Here is a 24,958-nt window from a genome sequence, read left to right on the forward strand (position 1 = left end):
GTGGGTGCAGGCCAGGAGACGGTAGTGCCTGTGTCCTGAGAGGGGGGTTGGATCTCAGTGGCAGGTTGGGGAACAGGGGGAGAGGCAGCGGTGCAAACCGGAGGCGGTGAACGGCCTTCGTCCCACCTTGTGGGGTGCTTGGCCATCATATGTCTGCGCATGCTGGTGGTGGTGAGGCTGTTGGTGGTGGCTCCCCGGCTGATCTTGGCGCGACAAAGGTTGCACACCACTGTTCGTCGGTCGTCAGGCGTCTCTGTGAAAAACTGCCAGACCTTAGAGCACCTCGGCCTCTGCAGGGTGGCATGGCGCGAGAGTGCGCTTTGGGAAACAGTTGGTGGATTATTCGGTCTGGCCCTGCCTCTACCCCTGGACACCGCACTGCCTCTTGCAACCTGCCCTGCTGCTGCCCTTGCCTCCCCCTCTGAAGACCTGTCCTGAGTAGGCGTTGCACACCAGGTGGGGTCAGTCACCTCATCGTCCTGCTGCTCTTTCTCCGAATCCTCTGTGCGCTCCTCCCTCGGACTTACTGCCCTTACTACTACCTCACCGATAGACAACTGTGTCTCATCGTCATCATCCTCCTCACCCACTGAAAGGTCTTGAGACAGTTGCCGGAAGTCCCCAGCCTCATCCCCCGGACCCCGGGAACTTTCCAATGGTTGGGCATCAGTGATGATAAACTCCTCTGGTGGGAGAGGAACCACTGCTGCCCAATCTGAGCAGGGGCCCGAGAACAGTTCCTGGGAGTCTTCCCGCTCCTGAGCATGTGTCATTGTAGTGGAGTGAGGTGGCTGGGAGGACGGAGGAGCAGCAGCCAGAGGATTCGGATTTGCAGCACTGGACGGCGCCGAACTGTGGGTGGATGATAGCTTGCTCGAAGCACTTTCTGCCATCCACGACAGGACCTGCTCACACTGCTCATTTTCTAATAAAGGTCTCCCGCGTGGACCCATTAATTGGGCGATGAATGTGGGGACGCCAGAAACGTGCCTCTCTCCTAATCGTGTAGCAGTCGGCTGCGATACACCTTGATCAGGAGCTCGGCCTGTGCCCACACCCTCACTTGGGCCTACGCGTCCTCCGCCGCGTCCACGTCCTCTAGGCCTACCCCTACCCCTCAGCATGCTGTATTACCAGTGATTTCCCAGCCAGGAAATAAATTGGCGCAAGCCTGCAGGCCAAATAGAATTTTTCCCTTTTTTTTAAAAGGAAAGGCCCACTGACTATATTCAATCAATTAACAAATGTGTTCTGTGGCCCTGCTGTGTGTCACAGAAGTGCAGTGTTATTAACTGCAGCAGAGCGGTGATTTTGCAGCCAGGAAATAAATTGGCGCAAGCCTGCAGGCCAAATAGAATTTTTCCCCTTTTTTTAAAAGGAAAGCCCACTGACTATATTCAATCAATTAACAAATGTGTTCTGTGGCCCTGCTGTGTGTCACAGAAGTGCAGTGTTATTAACTGCAGCAGAGCGGTGATTTCGCAGCCAGGAAATAAATTGGCGCAAGCCTGCAGGCCAAATAGAATTTTTCCCTTTTTTTTTAAAAGGAAAGGCCCACTGACTATATTCAATCAATTAACAAATGTGTTCTGTGGCCCTGCTGTGTGTCACAGAAGTGCAGTGTTATTAACTGCAGCAGAGCGGTGATTTCGCAGCCAGGAAATAAATTGGCGCAAGCCTGCAGGCCAAATAGAATTTTTCCCTTTTTTTTAAAGGGAAGGCCCACTGACTATATTCAATCAATTAATCAATTAACAAATGTGTTCTGTGGCCCTGCTGTGTGTCACAGAAGTGCAGTGTTATTAACTGCAGCAGAGCGGTGAGTTCGCAGCCAGGAAATAAATTGGCGCAAGCCTGCAGGCCAAATAGAATTTTTCCCTTTTTTTTAAAAGGAAAGGCCCACTGACTATATTCAATCAATTAACAAATGTGTTCTGTGGCCCTGCTGTGTGTCACAGAAGTGCAGTGTTATTAACTGCAGCAGAGCGGTGATTTCGCAGCCAGGAAATAAATTGGCGCAAGCCTGCTGTTAAACTTAGCTGGCTGCGTATGATTTTTTTACGTTCTCCACCCACCACACACGTACCCAGAACGCTGAGGACTGTCAGAGGCAGGCCAAATAGAATTTTTCCCTTTTTTTTTTAAAGGGAAGGCCCACTGACTATATTCAATCAATAATATATGTCTTCTGGCCCTGCCTACACAATTCTGTCCCTGTAGTATTACTGCAGGGCGCAATGCTCTGCACGGCCGATTTTGAAAAAAAAAAAAAATGTGCAACACTGCTAACAGCAGCCTGCACAGTACTGCACACGGTTAAATGTGGCCCTAAGAAGGACCGTTGGGGTTCTTGAAGCCTACACTCACTCCTAACACTCTCCCTGCCTAACCACCACTTCTGTCCCTGTAGTATTACTGCAGGGCGCAATGCTCTGCACGGCCGATTTTGAAAAAAAAAAAAATGTGCAGCACCGCTAACAACAGCCTCCACACTACTGCACACGGATAGATGTGGCCCTAAGAAGGACCGTTGGGGTTCTTGAAGCCTACACTCACTCCTAACACTCTCCCTACAGCAGCTCCAACACAATAGCACTTTCCCTCAGCTAACTCACAACGCATCTGAGGCGAGCCGCGGGAGGGGCCGATTTTTATACTCGGGTGACATCTGATCTCCCCAGCCACTCACAGCAGGGGGGTGGTATAGGGCTGGAACGTCACAGGGGGAAGTTGTAATGCCTTCCCTGTCTTTCAATTGGCCAGAAAAGCGCGCTAACGTCTCAGAGATGAAAGTGAAAGTAACCTGAACATCGCGTGGTGCTCGTTAAGAGTAACGAGCATCCCGAACACCTTAATATTCGCCCGAGCATCAAGCTCGGACGAGTACGTTCGCTCATTTCTAATAACCAGTCATGTTTATGGCTAAAAGTCTGAACTAATCAAAGCCTAAGACATACAAACTGCTTTAGTAGAAAAATAGAACCCCCCTCCCCAATGTGAGGCACAAGCCCTCTATGATTGGTATGGGTACTGGCAGACATGAAGGAATCCTTTCGATAGGTGATTGAATGTTTTTGGTCGTATAATCCTCAGGTCTTCTGTCTTGTCTATTTTAGTAATTATTGAATTCCCTATGAAAAAATTATTCTGGAGAGTCTCTTAGAACTGCATTGTGTTGTTTGTTATTCCCCCTCGAAAGTAATTTAAAAATCACAACTGGGTGCCACTGTTCCTCTTGCTAAAGAGTTGTGTAACTCAAGGCTAGGTGAAAAAGGGGGTGGGGGCAAACTGGGCTACTGCCCAGGGAGATTTTCCCAATGGGCCCCCTGGAGGAGGGGAGAGGCAGTACAGTATATGGGAGCTGTAATGACTCAGGAGAAGACAGTATATGGAATCCATGATGAGGGAAAAGAGACCAGTATATAGAAGTTGTGATGACTGGGGAGAGGACAGTATATGAGGGATGTGATGGAGGGTGAAGGGACAGTATATGGAGACTGTGATAATGGCGAGGTACAGTGTATGGGGAATTACAGAAGAAGGAGAGAGGACAGTATATGGAGGCTGTGATGAGGGGAAGAGGACAGTGTATCGTGGCTGCAATGGCAGGGAAAGGACAGTAAATGGAAGATTTGATGGGGGAGGGGAGGAGTACAGTATATTGGGGCTGTGATGAGAGAACAGTATAGGGGGCATGTGATAACTGTGGGGGGGGGGGGGGGTGAGAGAACAATATATGGAGGCTATGATGAGGGGGAGAGGACAGTATATGGGGGTTGTGAGGAGTAATGAGAGAGGACAGTACAGGATTATTACAAATGATCTTTTCGATTTGAAACACTCATAACTTACATTTAAAGGGGTGGTCTCGCGAAAGCAAGTGGGTCTATACACTTCTGTATGGCCATATTAATGCACTTTGTAATATACATCGTGCATTAAATATGAGCCATACAGAAGTTATTCACTTACCTGCTCCGTTGCTAGCGTCCCCGTTGCCATGGTTCCGTCTAACTTCGGTGTCTTCTTGCTTTTTTAGACGCGCTTGCGCAGATGCATCTTCTCCCTTCGGCTGGTCTTGGAAGCATCGGCGTTTTGGCTCCGCCCCCTTTTCGCGTCATCACGTAGCTCCGCCCCCGTCATGTGCCGATTCCAGCCAATCAGGAGGCTGGAACCGGCACACGTCATGGGGCGGAGCTACGCGATGATGCGTACAAGGGGGCGGAGCCAAAATGCCGATGCTGCCGAGCGGAGCCGAAGGGAGAAGACGGATCTGCGCAAGCGCGTCTAAAAAGGCAAGAAGACACCGAAATTAGACGGAACCATGGCAACGGGGACGCTAGCAACGGAGCAGGTAAGTGAATAACTTCTGTATGGCTCATATTTAATGCACGATGTATATTACAAAGTGCATTAATATGGCCATACAGAAGTGTATACCCCCACTTGCTGCCGCGAGACAACCACTTTAATGACACTCAGATACATACAGATCAGGAGTGCTCACTGTGAGCCACCTCTGTCACTCGACACATATCGAACCTGTGGTCAAGTTCCTGACATACACGTTGTAGCATATCACGATGGACTGATGTAATGGCTTCTGTAATGTGTACTCAAAACCATGCATGGTAGGTTATACATAGAAATGAGCGAGTATACTCGCTAAGGCACATTACTCGATCGAGTAGTGCCTTAGCCGAGTATCTCTCTGCTCGTCTCTAAAGATTCGGGGGCCGGCGGGGGGCGGGGAGCGGCGGGGGAGAGCGGGGAGGAACGGAGGGGAGATCTCCCTCTCCCTCTTCCCCGCCCACTCCCCCCCCCCCCGCGCTCGCCGCAACTCACCTGTCACTCGCGCTGGCCCCTGAATCTTTAGAGACGAGCAGGGACATACTCGGCTAAGGCACTACTCGCTTGAGTAATGTGCCTTGCGAGTATACTCGCTTATCTCTAGTTATAAGGTGAGCATATAGACTCTATCTTTAACACTCCCCCAGGCATATTTAGGATTTCAGCCGCAGTTCTGCAGCGCTGCTGATTAGAGCCACCTAATTGGCTCTTCGGCACCATGTGACTACACAGCGTGAACGCGGATTGCCTTCAGCAGCCGTGCACTACACACTACACTTAAGCAGCACGGGGTTAGGGTTTAGGGTTAGGGTTTAGGGTTAGGTTTAGGGTTAGGTTTAGGGTTAGGGTTTAGGGTTAGGTTTAGGTAACCCTAAACCTAACCCTAAACCTAACCCATACTGCTTAAGTGTAGTGTGTAGTGCACGTCTGCTTAACTGTAGTGTGTAGTGCACGGCTGCTGAAGGCAATCCGCGTGCACGCTGTGTAGTCACATGGTGCCGAAGAGCCAATCAGGTGGCTCTAATCAGCTGCGCTGCTGAACTGCGGCTGAAATCCTAAATATGCCTTCCCCAGAGGAAAAAAATCATAGGGCGTAAGGTTCAGGGAGCGTGAAGACCAAGAAGGAACTTCACTATTGTCACTACCTGCATGGCTAATTCATCTGTTTGGTAATCACCTTTTGAGCTCGGTTCTGACTTCATTGTGAAAATAGAGAAAAGAGGGCAGTATATGGGGGCTGTGATGACCGAGGAAGAGGGCAGTATATGGGGGCTTTGATGACGGAGGAAGAGGAGAGTATATGGGGGCTGTCATGACCAGGGAAAGAGGACAGTATATGGGGGCTGTGATGACTGAGGAAGAGGGCTGTATATGGGGGCTTTGATGACGGAGGAAGAGGGCAGTATATGGGGGCTGTCATGACTGGGGAAGAGGGCAGTATATAGGGGTTGTGATGACTGGGGAAGAGGGCAGTATAAGGGGGCTGTTATGAGGAATGAGAGGGCAGTATATGAGGGTTGTGATGATGGTGGAAGAAGACAGTACATAGGGAGCTGGGATAGCTAAGGGTGTGATATAACTAGGGGGGATGGAACCCTATCTTTCATGTGTATATAAGTTCATAGTCCATTATTTTACATAAGAGAATGGAATGAACAATTCCTTGATAAGCACTGATATCTGAGTTATTCCTTTCAATTCTAATAACACTGGTCAACAAATCAAAACATTCTTCTTTGTATCTGTTTTGGAAATAGCTTGATTCAACTAATCTTGGGGTGGGGAATTCAGTGGAAGAATCAGATTCTATCGATCACGTAACATTTCTGAGATACATAGCACTATTACATAGGCAATAATATGGTATTGCCAAATAATGTCTGGTTTTAAATGCAAGAAAAAAAAAAATTAATTATATACTCGAGTATTAGCCAACTCGAGTATAAGCCGAGTCAATAAGTTTCACCACAAAAAACTGGTAAAACTTATTGACTTGAGTATAAGCCTAGCTATACTCGAGTATATACTAGGTAAAGAAAAAATGCAATACTCACCTCCAAGCCGGCGTCTGTGTCCCAGGCGGAGCGGCAAGCTGCTTGAGAATTCTCCCCACTGTCATCTCCCTGGCTCAGCTTTGAATTCCCCCGCCATCAGTGCTGTGTAAGTAAGCGCTGTAATTGGATCAAGCGCCAGCCAATCACAGCCAGCGCTCGAAAAACCAATCACAGCCAATTCAGTGATCTCATCGACTGAATCGCTGTGAATGATTGAGCGCCGGCTGTGATTGGCTGGCGCTCGATCTAACCACAGTGCTTACCTACACAGTGCTGATGACGGGGGAATTCAAAGCTAAGCAGGGAGATGGCAGCGGGGAGAAGTCTCAAGCAGCTTGTCGCACCACCGAGGAGACCATCGCGCCGGGGACACAGACGCAGGTGAGTATTGCGGGTTTTTTTGTTGTTTTTTTATTACCTCACTCGAGTATAAGCCGAGAGGAGCTTTTTCAGCATAAAAAAATGTGCTGAAAAACTAGGCTTATGCTCGAGTATATATGGTAATTTTTCTCTATCTGGCTTGGAAACAGATCAATTTAACTAATTTGGGGGTGCTGAATTCAGTGGAAGAGTCTGATTCTGTCTATCACATCACATTTCTGAGATGCATAGCACTATTACATAGACAATAATACAGTATTGCCAAATATTGTCTGGTTTTAAATACAAAAAAATAACACTCAGAACTCAATAATGTCTTTCTGGCAATGTATTTGTGAATGACTCAAAAAATACCAATATGCTGAGGTAATAATCAAGAGAAGTGCTTCATGCAGATTACAACAAACACTAAACAGCAGTACAGATAGGCTCATGTCGGTAACCTTCCTGCTCAACTACATTGTTCTGCCATCTAGTGACCATTTTTAGAACTTCATCCACGGTGTATTACATTCAAATAAAGAGTTTAGCTTAGTCACTGATTTAATTTTATATAAATAATTCAGCAGAAAATGAGCACAAAACACAAACTTTTTTTTTTTAAAAATTGAAAAAATCTAAATTACATAAGAACATTATGTGATACATAATTTCGAAAGGTAAATATTAGAGATGAGCGAACGTGCTCGGCCCCGCCCCTTTTTCGCCCGAATACCGCGATTTTCGAGTACTTCCGTACTCGGGCGAAAAAATTTGGGGGGCGCCGTGGCGGCGCGGGGGGTTGCAGCGGGGAGTGGGGGGGAGAGGGAGAGAGAGAGGGCTCCCCCCTGTTCCCCGCTGCTACCCCCCGCACCGCCGCGCCTCTCCCCGCCCCCCGGCGCCCCCCGAATCTTTACGCGCGAGTACTGAAGTACTCGAAAATGGCGGTACTCAGGTGCGTAAGTACTCATTACGAGTACGTTATCTCATCTCTAGTAAATATGGATTCTACACCCAAAAATCCATAAGAATTGATATATCGCGCATCAGATGCAAAAATGCTGTTGAGCAGTATAATCCGTATATATTAAGGAATTTCTGAGATTCCCTTATGTAAAAAAAAGTATCCTGGTATGTTTAGTTTGCTTAAAAAAAGGAAAACTGAGATTACAACTGAAAAAGATTTTTTAAAAATCAATATTTTAATTTTAGACCAAATTGCCCAGTCCTAACTGTATGGTGGTGATATTTGGCCCTGGTGTAGTAGTTTTACTTGATATCTATATATGTATAGAAATTTTTGTTGTGTGTAGGGGGAAAACATATGCCTTGGGATTTGGGCACCTCCTGTCACGCGATAGAATCATCTGGGCTTTCTGACTCTTTCACCCTTTTATTCCTATACTCCTCTCACTTCACCCAGTGGACCTTTTTTAGGTCTGGCTTTCAGCAATGTTTCAAGTGTAGAAGGAGAGAGACCAAAAATGGCTGGTAGGTTGGCGCAACCCTCTTTGGAAAGATGTGCATGCACTAAAATATATAAGAGAAGTGGTTCTTTATTTTGTAAAAGCCATCCTACCAGCCATTTTTGGTCTCTCTCCTTCTACATTATCACCTGTTAATCATCATAGGTTGTACAGTCACTGGCTTGGCAGCACTTGAATTTAGATGCACATCTTTGTTCACACCACACGAAACTACTCATCGGAAAAAAAAATGCCACTGTATCACTGGATCCTCATTGGGTAGCTCCAATTTCCTACTCCTTTTTTTCTTCACTGCTGTTCCAATGTTTCAAGTGGGCAGTCTTCCCTGCTTACTCCCAATGAGTTTACGTCAGACTGTCAATCAAGTTTGATGTTACCCATTCATAGTGACCAGTGGGGACCACCCACTTGATACATTGAAACACGAGAGTCGTCTGGTCTCACCAAAATCAGTGTGTTTGGATGACTATTGTCAAATGCATGTGTGGGCCTTGAAAATTCTCTGTTTTGTATAAAAGTATCTATTGACATACATGTGACAATATTGTACCCCGCATATGTCTCTGAATTCATAAAGGTGCATATACAATGCCTTGCTCCATTGGATGCAGTATTAGGGATATAGAGATAAGGTGCCAAGTGGCGGCACCATACTGCGGCAAACAGAGAGCCTAAAGGTGCTTTTACACTGGCTGACAATCATTCAGATTCCCGCAATCCAATATTGCAGCTGTACCTGAAAGAAAACTAAAGGGGTTGTTCTATCATAGACGACCCCTTTCAGTATGCAGTTCCTTGACTGAACAGCCAATCACCATGGATCCCTCTCCCAGCTCCTCCAACAAATTTTGCTATTAAAGTTACAGCCGGCACAGAGGAAATTTAGTATGACAAAATGCAAATTCAGATGAATTGCCATCCTGTAATACAAAGACGATTGAAAGTCTGTCAGAATGGGATACTGAAGGGGTCCTGAGCGGATATAAGTTGTCTTTTTTTTTAATTGGGGGTCATGCCTAAGTAATTGACCTATGCCAAATTTATTACGCACCCTAGCACAGGTCCACACATATGTTGAAGATTTCAGGGCATCACTTTTAGTAAAAATGTCTGCTACATAAACACTGCATGACCCTTATTTGTTCCTTACCATAGCGATTGGTACACAATGTTACCGTCTTGCACTTTGCACTTTTGAAATTGCTTATGTGGACTTTTTACATTCAATTGAGATATATTTCTGGATTGGGGAAGCGTTTCTTGGTTCAGATCTTAATGTTTTGTCTGCTTTAAGGAAGTGAAAACTGGTAAATGTATCTATAAATGTTAGAAACCAAAGAGGTCAGCCGGATGAGACTAAAGTCAAACATCTGGCTGTTTCCTATGATATGCATTTACGTTAACCAACCCATCTCATGTGTTTCAGCTCCTGAATGAACTGAGCGTGGTGGAAGCAGAGTTACTGTTGAAATCGTCCAGCCTGGCAGGATGTTACACAACTCGTCTCTGTCTGTATATAGTCGCCGTCCTCAGGCGTTACCATGCTTGTCTAATTTTAAATTCTGATCAAACAGCACAAGTTTTTGAAGGGTTTGTAATTTGTTCATGAAGACTATGGGCTTTAGATCATGTTCATGCATCCTGTAGAGCTAGCTGTGTACAGAGGTCTTATGGATCATTAGTACAGAGCTGCACTGCTTCTGTACTGTCATACACTCTTTAGGATAGAACTGTTGGCCCCACTGTGGCTCTAATAACCCAAACTTACATATTCATAGACATATATATGTGAAGCCATAATGTCAGATCACAAGGCTAGTGATCAGGCTGGAAATTTCGGCCTTAATACAGATGTTAAAACGCAGCTATGCAGTAGTTGTCTGACTTAGTCCTAAGGTAAGGTGACCAGATGTCCCAATTTAGGCGGTATAGTTCAGCTTTGGGAACCTGTGTCCCACTTTCCCCACAGTCCCTAAGCAGGGAAGTCTTTTGTCCTGCTTTTGGGATGCCGGGTTGACATGAAGGAGATTACTAGCCAGGGTGCTGCGGCTCCCCGGCTGGTAACCACTTAGTGTTGCCATTGTGTGCACTGAGGATCCTCCTCCACTGACCTGTCTTCCTTGGTTCTGCAGGAGGAGAGGAGAAGGGAGGAGGAGTCTGGATGCATACACTTCCACATGCAGCAGCGCTGAGCAAAGGAACCCGGCGCTTTGAAGATGTGGAGGAGGTAAGTATATCAGTCTCAGGGAGGATACTATTGGGGTCACTATTAATACTGGGGCCGATATAGGGGACACTATTAGTAATAGTGTTCCCTATATCAGCCCTAGTAGTCATAGTATTACTACTGAAGCCACTGTGGGGGTCACTATTACTATTGAGGCTAATATAATGGACATTATTACTACTGAGGCTCCTGGGGGGGGGGGGGGGGGGGGCACTATTACTACTGAGGCAACTCTGCATGTGGTAGCATACCTCAAGTTGACTTAGGGTATGTTTACACGTGGCGGAGATGCTGCAGCATTTCCGCAATACAAAAAAGTAAAAATCTGCACCATTGGTGCAGATTTAGACTGCAAATCTGCTGCGAATCCGCAGCTGATTTTATACCATGTGGCGCTCCCATTCACCTCCTTGGTTTCCCGCTGTTAGCACTCCCCGGTTTCCAGTCCCTAGCTGTCTGATCAGGTGTGGCACCACTGGTCAGGTGATGCTGGTCAGGTAAGGCTACTACAAGACGCTGGGAAATAGAAGCCATGGAGAACTGACAGCAGGAAACCTACAGAGGAGGTGAGGGGAGCGCCACATAGTATTTCCAGACAAAATCTGCACCAATGGTACATATTTTAACTGTAATTTTGGATGTGGAAATGCTACAGAATTTGCTCCCTGAAATGGCCCTGTACTTTTTATATTGATGGATGTAAAATTATACGTCATAAGCCCCACCCCCTGACCACACCTCTCTGTCCCGCTTTGACCCTGGGTAAATCTAGTCACCTTACCTAAGGCTTAATTCACCACAAAATTCACAATGAATTCCAACTGATAGGACCAATTTGACAGGATCATGTCTAAAATCTGCTGATGAACTCTATTCACTTCCATTGTACTGTACTTTGTTGTGGACTTTAATTGCAGATTCAGCAAATGAAATTCTGCAACAAGTACGTGATATATAAACCTAACTTTGTAATTTATTGATCAGTCAATACTTCACTTCAACTTAGGTCACATATATGAAGTGGTTGAATAGCTGTATCCACAATATGGTCAAATAACGACCTACATAGAAGTGTAATCTTTGAGCAGATGAAGCAGTGTCTACACAGTATGAAGTAGTGCACATACAGTATAGTGTGCCAACCACATCAATGCCCATACATTTTTCAGCAATGCTTATGCCACTGAAGCTACTAGCCCCCCATGCAATATCTGTGTATCAAACAAAGTCCCTTAACTATCATGTGCCATTTATTGGCAAGGTTCCCCCTGGCAACAGGTGGAGCTGTACTTTCTGCATCCGTGTACCTCAACTACAAAGATTATTATTGCTGATGACTTTTGGATGTTTTGAAAGAATAGAAAAGTATATTTTATTCCTGCTCTGAGCAGTGTAGATGCCAATATCATCTAATATTGTACCTGTAGCGTTATAGAAGTTTGCAATATGAAATGGGCACTAAATCAATATTAACTACACAGTCAAAAGATTTAGGCTTGGGCAGCATGCAGTGTAAATATCCGCTGTAAATTCACCAGCAGTTTTTGTCTTGATACTGCAGCAAAATCCACATATGTAACATGGTTTTTGCCTCGAATATCACCCCTCTCCAATTGACATGCTGCAGAGCACAAAAGCGCATTGATTTTGCATATGAATATGCAGTGAATACTTATGTTTATTTATGCAAACCCATTGCTTTCAATGGGCTTCTACAGTACATAATACGCACCAAGATAGGACATGACATGTATTTTTTTTTGTGCAATCGCAAATTGTGTGAAAAAATACACTAATGTGAACCAACTCAATGAGATCAAAAGTTTGATTCCCTGCATAGTATAGTCTTTCTTCAAACTTACATATATGCTATAAGCAAGAGGTACATGTATTTTAAGAGATGCTATATGTTGGATACTTTTTTACCACTGAAATCTTGAAAACACAGCAAGATTAAGGCTGGGTTCACACAGAGCGGATTTGCTGCGGCAAAACCATGAGATTTCCATGGGATAAGCACAGCTTCAAAACCCGCGGCACTTACCCGCGGGTTTTGGAGCTGCTTCACCACATGCTTTTCCGTTGCCATAGAAAAGAGCGAAGCCGCAACGGAAAAAATAAAATAATTGGCATGCTGTGTCCCGGGAATCTGTGCCGCAATGCCAGTTTATGCTGCTATGCCGCGATGGATTGTCTGCCCTGTGTGGACAAGATTTTTGACAAATCTCGTCCACATGGCTGGCTACTGCCGGGATTAGCGGCCGCAGGTGGAATTGCTGAAGTGATATTCTGCACGGAAATTCTGCAGCAAATCCGCCCCGTGTGAACCCAGCCTAAAAGGTATCAAGGATTTGCATGTAATCAGTTGGCTTTTCGCCACCTCATAAATGATCAAAAATGAGGGGGTAAAATATATAGAGTCTAGTAACAAAACTTATTGTATTATGTAAAAGTGAATAATACAGTGCTTTACTAGAAAATAGGAGCTGTGATCTGTTCTGTTTGCAGATTGTGTGGTGTGGTCAAGCATGTGGTCAACCCCTCAGAATGCTCCTCTCCAGAACGCTGTATTTTGGCCTATTTGTATGACCTCTATGTCTCATGTAGTCATTTAAGGAGTAAATTTGGAGATCTATTCAGGTAAATACAAACATTGCCATGTAAATACAATTGCAACAACACAGTCAATAAAGAAAAACATATCAAACTTGAAACAACATTACCAATAATATCCCTATGATTTAAGGCTGAAGATAGAGATGAAAATATTAGCAGTTACCTACTTCCAGCTTTGGATAGCCTTCCTTTGCAGATGTATGTTGTGCATCTCTAGTCAGGAATCTGCATGTCATTCCAGTTCAGGGATTGACTATTTCACATTTCTCCTCCACTTGGCAAACCATAATTGTAATCCATAGCAAGTAACCGCCATGATAAGGCTTCCGCCCTCGTCTTCTCAAGTACTGCTGGACTTTGTTGAGCTTTGCTTGTTAATAAACCGAATAAACAACCAAGTCAATTTACTTTGCTTGGATGCAGCAGTCCTGAAAACTGTCCATTTAAGTGTTTACACAAGTAAATTATTTAGAATTGTTCAGAGCAATGTGTAATCAACAGTAAATCCCAACTAATGGTCCAATGCCTGGAGAGCTGGAAACAGATGGATAGTTTGCCATCTGCCATAAGATAAGGTGTCCGTCCTGGGCTTCCGATACAGCGCTATAAAAAGGTGCATGCGTCAAAATAAGGCTCATTAGTGACTACCATAAAAAGGCATAATGGTGGTCACTAATGGGTTAAGCGTATGAGGGCTTCTGCCATGAAAAAGTTGGCTTACTATTGATTTCAGAGAATTGTCACACCATGCAGTAAATTTGCCAATTATCTGGCTAAATACATAGCACATACACCTTTTTATGCACCAAATTGTGTGACTTTTCTTTGATCCTGTTTTTTAAAGACGGCATAGATTTTACTTTAGGTGCAGGCAAGTAAAAGATGCGTAACATATTTTATTAGGTGTGCGCATCTTAAAAAATGAAACGCATGTTACTCCAGTGCACTTTACATTAAGGGCTCAGTCACACAGGTGCATCGGTGCCCGTGTTACTGCAGGAAGAAGACGGCCGTACCTCAAGACGGACGTCTCTCTGCAGCGCTGGGAGAAAGAACATGTGACTGGCTTCATTGCTGGTCATATGTTCTTTCTTCAGCGCTGCGGGGAGTCGTTCGTCTTGAGGTACGGCCGTCTTCCTTCTGCAGTGAGGGCTCAGTCACACGGGCGCATCGGCGCCGGTGTACGGGTGCCGATGCGCACGTGTGACTGAGTCCTAAGGCAGGCATAGGAAACGCCTGTAGTTTATAAGGGCAGTGTATCCAACTTTTTTCCCATTAAACATTTCTTATAGAAATGATAGCGCTCTACAAAATGTACTCTCCAGCGGTCCACAAGCAGGAATACTTCTATGTTTTCATTGGCAACATCAACTGTTTGTGTTTTATTTGCTGTTTCCAAAATACCTGATAAAAGTTAAACATCTTGTAATATTTTGTCCCAGCTGTTGTTTGATTCATAGTAGCAGATTCATGGTCACCGCAAACATGTGTCCTAAACTGAACTGGGCTAAACACTAATTCACTATGTCCTACTTGAAAATACAAAACAATTAGCTTTGATCAGTCCTATCAGTTCCCAAAATGAATTTTATTTTTTGCATTTTTCACTTGCCTGTAGATAGGAGACAAGATTTTAAAACACACATATCTTGCAAAATAATTTAAAGAACATCTTCCTAAATTTAAGGCCCATTTAGACACCCCGATTATCGCTTAAAATTCGCTCATCTTCCATCTTTTGAGCGATAATCATTGTGTCTAAACGCGCGGCCATCGTGCACTTTTCACTGCTAAAAGTCAGCGATGAGCCTTATCAGGGCCCCGCACTAAGTTCTCAGAAGGATACCGCTGATACTATTGTTTCAGCTGGCATTCCGCTCGGAGAACAAATCACAAGTATGCAGAAGACAAGCGCTTCAGCTGTCTTCTGCATACACCCCTCGGAGCGCTCAGCTGCATACCAGCTGTGCACTCTGAGAAGAAAACAGCTGTTTACAGAAGACAAGTGGCCCTGCTTGTCTTCTCTATACCCCACTCGGAACACTCAGCTGTATACCAGCTGAGCGTTCCAAAAAGAGAACAGCTGTATACAGAAGATAGCGGTCCTGCTTATCTTCTATATACAGCTCAGAGCTTCATTTATACACTAATAAGCTGTTAAGTAGCTAATTAGCTACTTAACAGCTTATGGAAAGTGAGCGCTCAAAACTATCACTCAAATTGCCATTTGAGCGAATTTTGAGCGATCATCTTGCCGTGTAAATGCACACAATGGTTATCGCTCAAAAGATGGAAGATGAGCGAATTTTGAGCGATAAACGTTGTGTCCAAATGGGCCTATATACGATATATGTTCAGCACTATACATATTGTTTAACCCCCTGAACTTTTGTTCGGCACCTTACGCTAGTTGAATAGCCCCATTGTAGTCTACTGACTGCTGGGCTACTGGCTATGCCAATCAAGTTAAAGAAAAATACATCTATATGTGCAAGGACAGATTTCTTGGTGCATATGCCAAACATATTCATAGGCTCATATTCATCCGACAGGTGCCATAACAGTGTCCTTTCAGTGCCTGCCTCGCTTGTATATGTTCGTATACCTTTTTTAAACTGTGTGGACTATGTAATTCCATACATAGGAATGCAGTTTTTCTTTTTCTTTTTTCTTTTTTTTTTACCATAGGACCCTTATAGAGTAGCATATATTGAAGGTATGCATTGGGAAATCCTTCCAACATATACCTCTGAATTACACTACAAACACAGTGTGAATAGACTATTAGCCATTTAGGATGTGCACATGTGCACTAAAAGTAGAGAGTGACTAGATAACAATTATAGTATTCATCATTACGTCAGAGGATATGGAGTGCTGAAAACATGCTGTGCCTGTTCATCATTGCTCCAGTATCTCTAGAGTGCATGCTCAGGCCATTCATCATTACTAGGCTACACTCAACCGAGTATGCTCAGAGCAGAGGCGTATGTTGATGCTCCTGGGCCCCAATGCAAAATCTGTAACAGGGCCCCCAATTATAATGCTTTATTCATAGTACTGAGATCCCTGTATAGAGAAGAGAGGCCGTATAGACCCCCTAGGGCACCTGGGCCCGTGTGCAATCACATCCTCTGCATCCCCTATAGTTACGCCCCTGGCTCAGAGTGTGTGTTGCTGTGCTCCATGCAAAAGTGGCGTAGAAGGCAGAACATAAATATGGTGGTACCCAATTTAAAAGCTATCGTTCAATTTAAGATCAATACACAGTTGTACGTCATTGAATTAGATGCAGAAACTGCAAAGATGTACCATTCAAAAGGCATATTCATTTTTACATTGTTGGATTGCTCCCAGAGTAACCTGTGACATCATAGAGTGAACAGCGCTTATGCTCCAGCCGATGCAATCATGAACAACTTGTAGAGAGAGGATCTCCTACAGCCCACTCTCTTCTAACCTGCTTGGTACAGACCAGCCAGATCACACAAGTAATTATCACACTGAGAACTGCCTTTATACTGACTTGACTGGTACATTCTTGCAGTTTCTGCACAGCTGTCTGTTCAGGATAAACTGCATAAGATTTTTTTCACTGGCCGGATGGAGCACAGCCAGCACAATCCGAGTATGGTCCATGGGGTGTGCTCCAGTGAAGCAGGTGGGGGTGTTGTGTATGGCACAGCGGTGACAGATGGAGGAGGAGATGGCATACATTTTTAAAAAATATTTTAAAAATAAAATAAACGAACTTTACTAAAACATAAACGGTGGTTTTGTATCAATCCATAGGAGGGTACTTCATACTTGAACGTTACATCGTTTTAACAGAAATCCACACTTATACATTCACATATCAGGGGCAAACCTTGACGAGACGAAGCACTTTAAATTTCTCTCATTGCTTACTATTGTCCTTGTAGTACTCCACATTTTCTTCATGCTCTGTAATACTTTCTAGAAGGTCTGTGGCATTCCAACATTGCGATTTCATGCACTCTAGACACCTCCAGTAGATTATTGTCTCATGTCATCTTTTACTAGTGCATTTTGTCTTGCATCATCTCTTACATATCTATCACATCACATATTAACGGTAAAGGTCAAACTCTTGTATAAACCAGTAGCCCATAAATATCGCGTCACAATTCTCATATAACTACAGTTCCTTTAGGGAGGTACTCGCCCAATGCATATTCGTCTGTCAATGTCCCTAGTGTGTCCACACTACATTGCTTTTGGACCAGAGGAGTAACTTGAAGCTCCTGGGCCCCAATGCAAAACCTGTAACAGGGCCCCCAACTGTAATGCTTTATTCATAGTGCTGGGCTCCCTTTATGGAGAAGAGAAGTCTTATGGGCCCCCTAAGGCTCGTGGGCCCGGGTGCAACCACATCCCCTATAGTTAAACCCCTGCATTGGACTGTTATTACGTATCTTGAAGCTCATCTGCTCTAGGACCAAGTCCCAGCCTCCCTCTCCTTCCATGCAGCTTTTCAGCCCCAGGTAATCAAGACCTTTCTCCATCCTCAATTTCACCCCCCAAACATCAAGGCTCTTTTCATTCATCTGTCCTATGCAGCTCTCCCAGCATGGGGACAGTGCTCCAATCACTGCACTCCTATGGCCGCTGCATGGCTTCGATCTCTCCTGTATGCTCCTGTGCAGTACACACTCCTGCTGCTACTGTCTCTGCAGCTCGGAGACTTCTGTGACTGTGCTCTCATGGCATAGGTCTATCTCTCTATACAGTTTTCCCTATCTGGGGTTGGATCTTCACAGCGCTACATCATCTAAGGAGCAGAACCCCCTCCACACAAACTCACATGACGCTTCTGCAAAATGCCTCCCAATGTGCCCCTCTCTTCCACCCCAACTGGTCAGTGGAGGAGGCCTCTGGCACAGCGCTACATTATTCACCAGACACATACTGGAATGCGCCAGTCTCCTCTCTTTCTGCTCTCCCTTCCCACCCAGGTATCAGGCTGGAGGGGGTGGAGCTAAATGTAGCCTTGCTCAGGTCACTTCCCAGTGGCTGCATGCTACTTCTCTGTAAGGGGGAAAGCATGCAGCACTACCTCCTTACACCAGTACTGATGAGCAGCTAGAGAACAAGCTCAAGAGATGCTCCTGGCAATGATGAACAGCCAGAGCATGTGATCTGCACTCCGAGCATGCCTAAGTAAATATAAAGCCAGTTGTCTCTCTGATCATGATTTAGAAGCATGTAGAAGTTAGGTTAAACATCATGTTCAATCTGCTTGGTTCACTTTACAGTATGTATATCATCACTCTGCTATGTTTCATTATTTTCTATGTTGCTGGATTATATGTTCAACATACTGTATAAGTATTATTGCTCAATATGTTTATCATTGCATCTGCAGGAGTATGAGCACTCTGCACTCCAGCAGGTCACATGATTTACTCGATGTCACAGGTTGCTCTGGGAGTAACCCAAGAGTGTAAACTTATGAATACACCTAGTGATAGTGTCAGTTTAGATTTCGGGAGGCTGATTGCCTGAGAAGCCCCGTCGTCATGTGAAACATATCCACTGGAAAATTGTCACTCTTTCTGGCTAATCAAAATCCTTACCATTAACTTAAGTCAATAAATTAATGAATTTCAGCCAGCCATTCTCTGCAGTACATATTTGTGTTTCCACTGAGAGCTACTTGTAACATCGCTGATTATTGCTTATGTAAACAGCACAAGTTGCTCTCTGTAACTCGACTAATTAATACTAATAGAAATAACCTTCTGTTTGCATTGTTTCTTCCTCTCCAGTAGTGCTTGCTCAAAGGTAAAGCAGATAATATACAGCAACGTACAGCCGTCTAACTCCAATGTGTTGTGGGATCCAGACTTCATGGCAGACTTTATAGAGAACCCTTCTGTACATAACATCAATCACATAATGCTGGGAAAGATCCTCAGTGAAAATGCAGCAAATCGCTACAGTTTTGTCTGTAATGTCCTCATGAATGTTTGTATGGGGCACCAAGATGCAGAGAGGTAAGCACTGTCCATTCGTCCATATCCCACTTATAAATAGTATACTATATACTGGGTCACACTTTTTTTTAAAAGAAAATTTATGTTTACTAAATGTAGGTTTTTAGTCTATTTTCCTTACATGATTAACAGAGCAAACATCTTACCTGGGCAGTTCAACTAAAAAGAAACTATTGATTTCTATGGGAAAGTGTTGTGGGCATGCTCTGTGACATATGTAGAGGTACCTGTCCAGGGGAGGGAACATTGAGGTCTAGCTATCCTATTGCTTGTTTCCAACTTTTTAAAATTAGAGGTGTTACATTATAGTCCTTCCTTCTGAGGATAGTTAGATGACTGCTGACTGTGTAACCAGAGTTACATAACACACACATACATTGGGTATATGAACATTCATGGATGTAATAAATATTCATGTATCAATGCAGAAACAAATGCTATACAAACTCAATGTTTTCCTGCCCCCAAGATGTACTCCTTGCCATAAAGTACAGATGTAACAAAGTTTAACTTGACTGTGATAACTTTCCGCTACAAGTTATATAATGTTAAGCCATTAAAAAACTTTTTTCTCTTATATCAGCACGATAAAAGCCATTGTGAAGTAATTAGGAGGTTAAACAAACCTTGGCACAGAAAGTTCTCCTAATGCATTAAATGTTTCTCGATCTTTCTGAGCAGAGAACTTCTAGTCAAAGAAATTTGAACCAAGTAGATCCAAAGCTACAGTCCATAGTGATGGAATAATTCCATAATATATTGTGATGTGTCCATTTGGTCATTAATGGCAATTGATGCATAAATCACAACCAATGAAATACAATTCATTCAACAATGTGGAGATTCATCGGATTACCCTGATTTATACCACCATACCATGCCTACTTAGTACACCAATATAGTCTTCAATTTATAGACCCCAAGCAATTATTAATCAGTTCATGCCACAATTGAGTGTCTTATATGGTACTGTATGCTGGCAGTGCTCCTTTATTGTTACTACTGTAATTAATGCTGTCACAGAAAGTACAGTTACTTCAGCCACACACAATACAATTCAAGCCACCACCTACATGCAGTGCAAGTAATTCCAGAATCCACCTGATGTACAATTGATGATACCTATACACACATCTAATATAAAAAGCCCACAGACTCTTTCTTGCACCACGCTTTGACCCCTTTGCGTGAGCTTTGGCGGATGATTTTGGTGTCATTAGATTTGTGACATCCTCAGCACCGCTGTAAAATCATAAAATTTGATTTTGAAATATCGAATGACCTGTGAGGCCAGGTCAAAGTTCCTGTGTTAAGTCTAATGACACTTTTGTGCTTCAGCCAACATTGCTGCTATGGAGTCAGGGCTCCTTCACACTGGTGAGTGAGATATCGGACCGTGTATCTTGGCCCGATATCACCCTAGCAATCCATGTGGAAACCCCTGGATGTAAGGCTGAAGGAATCCCCCGACACGGCTGTCACAATCGCTGCAGAGGATCACTGTGTTTTCACATTGTTTTCAACGGGGCAATATCACAAAAACAATGGACATGCTGCGATTTTCTTCCCTACATAGCATCGCGTTGCCATGCAGGTAAACATCGCAAATGTGAATTAACCCATTTTATGTTTGCGTAGCGAACATCACGTCAATCTAGTTACAATAAATGCTGCTACTGACTCTCATTACAATTAATGTTACCCTCCTACCCACAGGACAATTAATGCTGTCACCTCTGGTACAATTAGTGCCCCCACAAAACCTCTGTACAATTAATGCAGCCACACACAATACAATTAAAGTTCAAGCAATCCACAGGAAATGCCATAAATATTTGACAATGCTGCTCGGCTGTTTTTTACTTCCCATTCATGCGTTTGACAAAATTGTGTCACTGCACCCGTGTAAATTCCACTAGATTATGAAATTCCCACCAGATAATAAATGTCTATTATAGGAGGATGGTTTCAAATGGCCATATGCATGACTATGCTCTCCACTACGGAGAATAGTTGTGCATAAACGGGTTTTGTTTTTTTTTCTCCAGCTCTTCAAACTCTGCACTATAGCGCAGAAGTTTGAAAAAAAACTGCAGGAAGATAGGGGCTGCCCTAACTTTACTGCACATAGTTAGTACTACATGCGGGAAAGATAGGGTAAGTCCTATCTTTTGTCGCCTGTACTGTTAACGGACGAGAATACCGGTAGTGAAAACAAAACCAATGAAATCAATGGTTACGTGTATGGCTGCATAATGGGACAAACATACGCTCATCTGAAGAAACTTTTAGAATGGTTTCCAACACAGATTTTTGTAGCAGTTTCTTGAGCCAAAGGCAGAAGTGGATCCAGCAGAAATGAGAAGTCTTTCCTTTATATTTCCCGTATCTTCTGAATCAACTTCTGGCTTTTGCTAAAAAAAAAAATGCACAAAAACGTGCTTTGTGGTTAATTTATGAAAATAATGATAAAAGGTTAGGACTGTGCTGTGATTTTCAGAAAAGCTCAGCAACACCACAGCATTTTACTGTGATTTTATTTTTCTGTGAAAATTGCAAAAAATTGGCAATAGTTGCAGGCTGCCTTCTGTATACCCCTAGCTTACATGGTATGTACCCTTAGGGCATGCATACCACAAGTTAAGAACTACATCACCAAGATGTTAATAAAATGCTTCTTTTAAAGAGGTTATTATTATGACAGTAATCCCTGTTGTAGCCCAGATGGCCCACAACTACAGAACAGTCTTGGTGGTGCATACTAGAAGCAGATGTAATAATATAATTATAATATATAATTTCCAGTTCTTTGTGAGAACTTGAAAGCCGTTTCACAGTGTAAGTTAAATGTGATTGTTCGCAGCAAGAGAAACCAAGTAATCTTGTAGATATGATACCTTTCAATGGCTAACAAAAATACATGATGTTATAGCGAGCTTTCAAACCTCTCAGGGTCCTTCCTCAGGCATAATGAAATAGATCCAAAGAGGCATGCATATAGATATACACATACTTATGACAAGGCACATGGATGTGATTAATTTGCACTTAGAATACCGCAACAGGATGAGTTGAGAAATAAATACATACTTAAATAGTCCACTGATAGAGATGTGAAGGTTTTATGGTCTCTGAATTAGTGTGAATGGGTCACCAGGCCAGAGTGTTATCTTGAAATAGATCGGAAGAGGCATATAAATACTGTAAATATATATATATACTTATTACAAGGCACAGACATGGATATGATTAATTTGCACTTAAAAGAATAAGGCGGAATTAATGACACCTTAAAAAGGTGACTTAAAAATAGAAATTTCCTTCACCTGGGTAGCCTTCAAAGGTAGCACTATAGATCAATTAATTTCACCATTTTTACTTGAATTATGGTGAAGAGCAGTTGGACAACAACTTCTATCCTGTTCACCATTCCTCATACCCCTGCACCAGATAGCTTTGCCCACATTCTAAATGTTTCAATCATGTTCATTTCAAAGATCTGTTCCAGGAAAAGCCATTTTATAAAACCAGCTTGTCCTCTAGGTACAGAATCCAATAATTTAATTCCAAAAAGAACTGAAGATAAAGAAACTTGTATGCTCTTTTTGCAGTATGTTTCTTTTCCCGCGAAACAGAAAATAACCAGTGGTATCAGTCTTCTCATTTTGTCATCCATTGGCCTCAATGACATAATTATTTTTCTTTTCAAAGATCTTTATATTTATTTTAAAACAGAAAAGAACAGGTTGTGACAAATGTAATAAGCCAAATGACAGAGGATGTGAAGGCGGTGGTGTAAACCAGAGCAATGCCCTTTTTACACCAGACGACCTGAACGATTCTGAACGATAATCGTCCTATGTAAAAGGATTAGGAACAAATTTAGTTGTTAGCAATATAGATAATAGAAAAGCAGTATTTTTTTGGAGTAATCCAGGTACTTAAAAGGTTATCTGGGGACATAATATTCTGTAAAACTTCGCTTAGCCCCTAGTATTAAAATAACAGAATACTCACCCTTCCACACTCCCCCATCGCTGCCATCTCACCAGCTCTCCGAGGAACTTCACTTCCGGGAGGCGAGTGATAACAATCCGATACTGGGTCATGTGAGCGTTGCAGCTATTTACTAGCTGAAGTGAGCCAGTGATTGGCTACAGCGGTCTTATGGCCCTTTTGTCGGGGACGTCATTGCCGACTCTCTGCATCAGGTAGTGAGGACTAGCGGAGACCGGAGAGCCGTCGAGATGACAGCGACGGGGAAGTGCGGAAGGATGAGTATGTATCCTGTTATATTAATACTGAAGACTTGGCAAAATTTTAAGTTTCTGGGTAATCTTTTTTTAAGATACCTTCACACGGGGTGATTATCATCCAAATATTTGCTGGAAACGATAGATTTGGGTGATAGTTGTCCCATGTAAAGTGGCTGCTGACAGAGCACTGAGTAATAACTAGCTCATTTGTCAGAGTCACTTGGGCTTTAGCTCACCTATAAACCAAGCGACTGTCGGCCCATGTAAACAAAAGTTGCTCAATTTTTGAGCAACTGCCTCTTTAATATGACTGAGGGCGGGCAGCTGGAAGAGATCTCCAGCATGCTACACCTCCGTTCACTGAATAACTATTGTAAAAGCACAGGAGCAATGGTCATTGAGACAAGTCATGCCCTGTAAACGTACCTTTAGGGAAATGAGTTTCAATTTATATATATATAGTAACATGGAAACTTTTTATCTTAGTGCCCTTTCATACAGGAGGATTATCGGGTGCAAAAGTGCCCAACATTCATCACAGGAGTGCTGATCGCTCAGTGAATGGTGGCAGAGCGGGCTGGAGATCGCCACCTCCATTCACAGTAATTAGGCCATTGTTCATAGATCATCATTGTTCAAGTTTTATACCTGTCTAAACTGAACGACGAACGATAAGCAAATTAATTATTCTTCATCATTCAGTTGTTGGCAGCATTTACACTGAATGATTATCGTTCAGATTCCCGTAATCCAAAGGGGCCCTTAGAACAAAATTCGGATGTCTTGGGTCAGTGAATACAACTACGGTAGTTGCCAGAGCTTAAATAGGTGAACAGGGAGAAGGGTAAAGGGGGGGGGTCAATGAACAGCATAGTATTACAAGGGTTGTAGTCAATTTGTGATGGTTGGTGGATTTTCAGCGGTTGTTAAGGGCAGTGAGTGGTCAAGGAGAGAAAAATAGCGGAGAGGCAGAATTTCCGTAATCGGTCCCATAGTTGTTTAAATAGCTGAACAATTGTGAGGCTAGGGCTTTATTCACACAAGCATAAATATGCGGCTATGTTGCCGCGTTTTCACACACGGCCTATAAATGCGACCATCTGAGGCATTGGTTTTCAGTGCATTCGTTCACATGGGCAAATTTGCGGTGCGTAAAAACGTTGCACGATAAAGAATGGGGCCAAAGGGTTAATTCACATGTGGCATAAAAATACTCCACAAACAGATCCACAGCTGTTTTACATGCAGATTTTGATGCAGATGTGGATTATCTGTGGATATGATGTAGAGTCTACTGTTCGCAAAGGACAAAATCAGCGGTGGTTTTGCTACAGTTTCATGGTACTTTGCACTATTGAGTGAAACGAAACATTAGAACTCTGTTTTGGGTTGAACTTTGCCAAAAAGCTCAGTTCAGCAAAAACCCGAAGGGGGAGGCAGTTTAGCAGCGTCCAATGCTGCGAAAAGCTTACACGTGCCTCTATTTAGGCATTTGAAGTCATTCCGAGGATTAATGCCAAGCAAGGGATTTCCGGGCCGCGGCATATTTTTTCACTAAAACATTGCACCCCGCCATGTGAATGGCTGAGAA

At 43.5% G+C, this 24,958-nt stretch overlaps 1 protein-coding gene across 1 annotated transcript in view; it reads left to right on the forward strand.

The window, feature by feature from the left end:
• Positions 1 to 24,958, forward strand: part of MED12L (mediator complex subunit 12L) — a 504,977-nt gene that overhangs the window by 359,065 nt on the left and 120,954 nt on the right. The window contains exons 20-22 of the mRNA XM_066599797.1: positions 9,678 to 9,841; positions 12,987 to 13,118; positions 18,884 to 19,111. Of these exons, the coding sequence (XP_066455894.1) occupies positions 9,678 to 9,841; positions 12,987 to 13,118; positions 18,884 to 19,111 (524 nt within the window). The remainder of the gene's footprint in view (positions 1 to 9,677; positions 9,842 to 12,986; positions 13,119 to 18,883; positions 19,112 to 24,958) is intronic.

Source organism: Eleutherodactylus coqui, chromosome 1 (assembly GCF_035609145.1).
Source record: "Eleutherodactylus coqui strain aEleCoq1 chromosome 1, aEleCoq1.hap1, whole genome shotgun sequence".
NCBI lineage: Eukaryota > Metazoa > Chordata > Amphibia > Anura > Eleutherodactylidae > Eleutherodactylus > Eleutherodactylus coqui.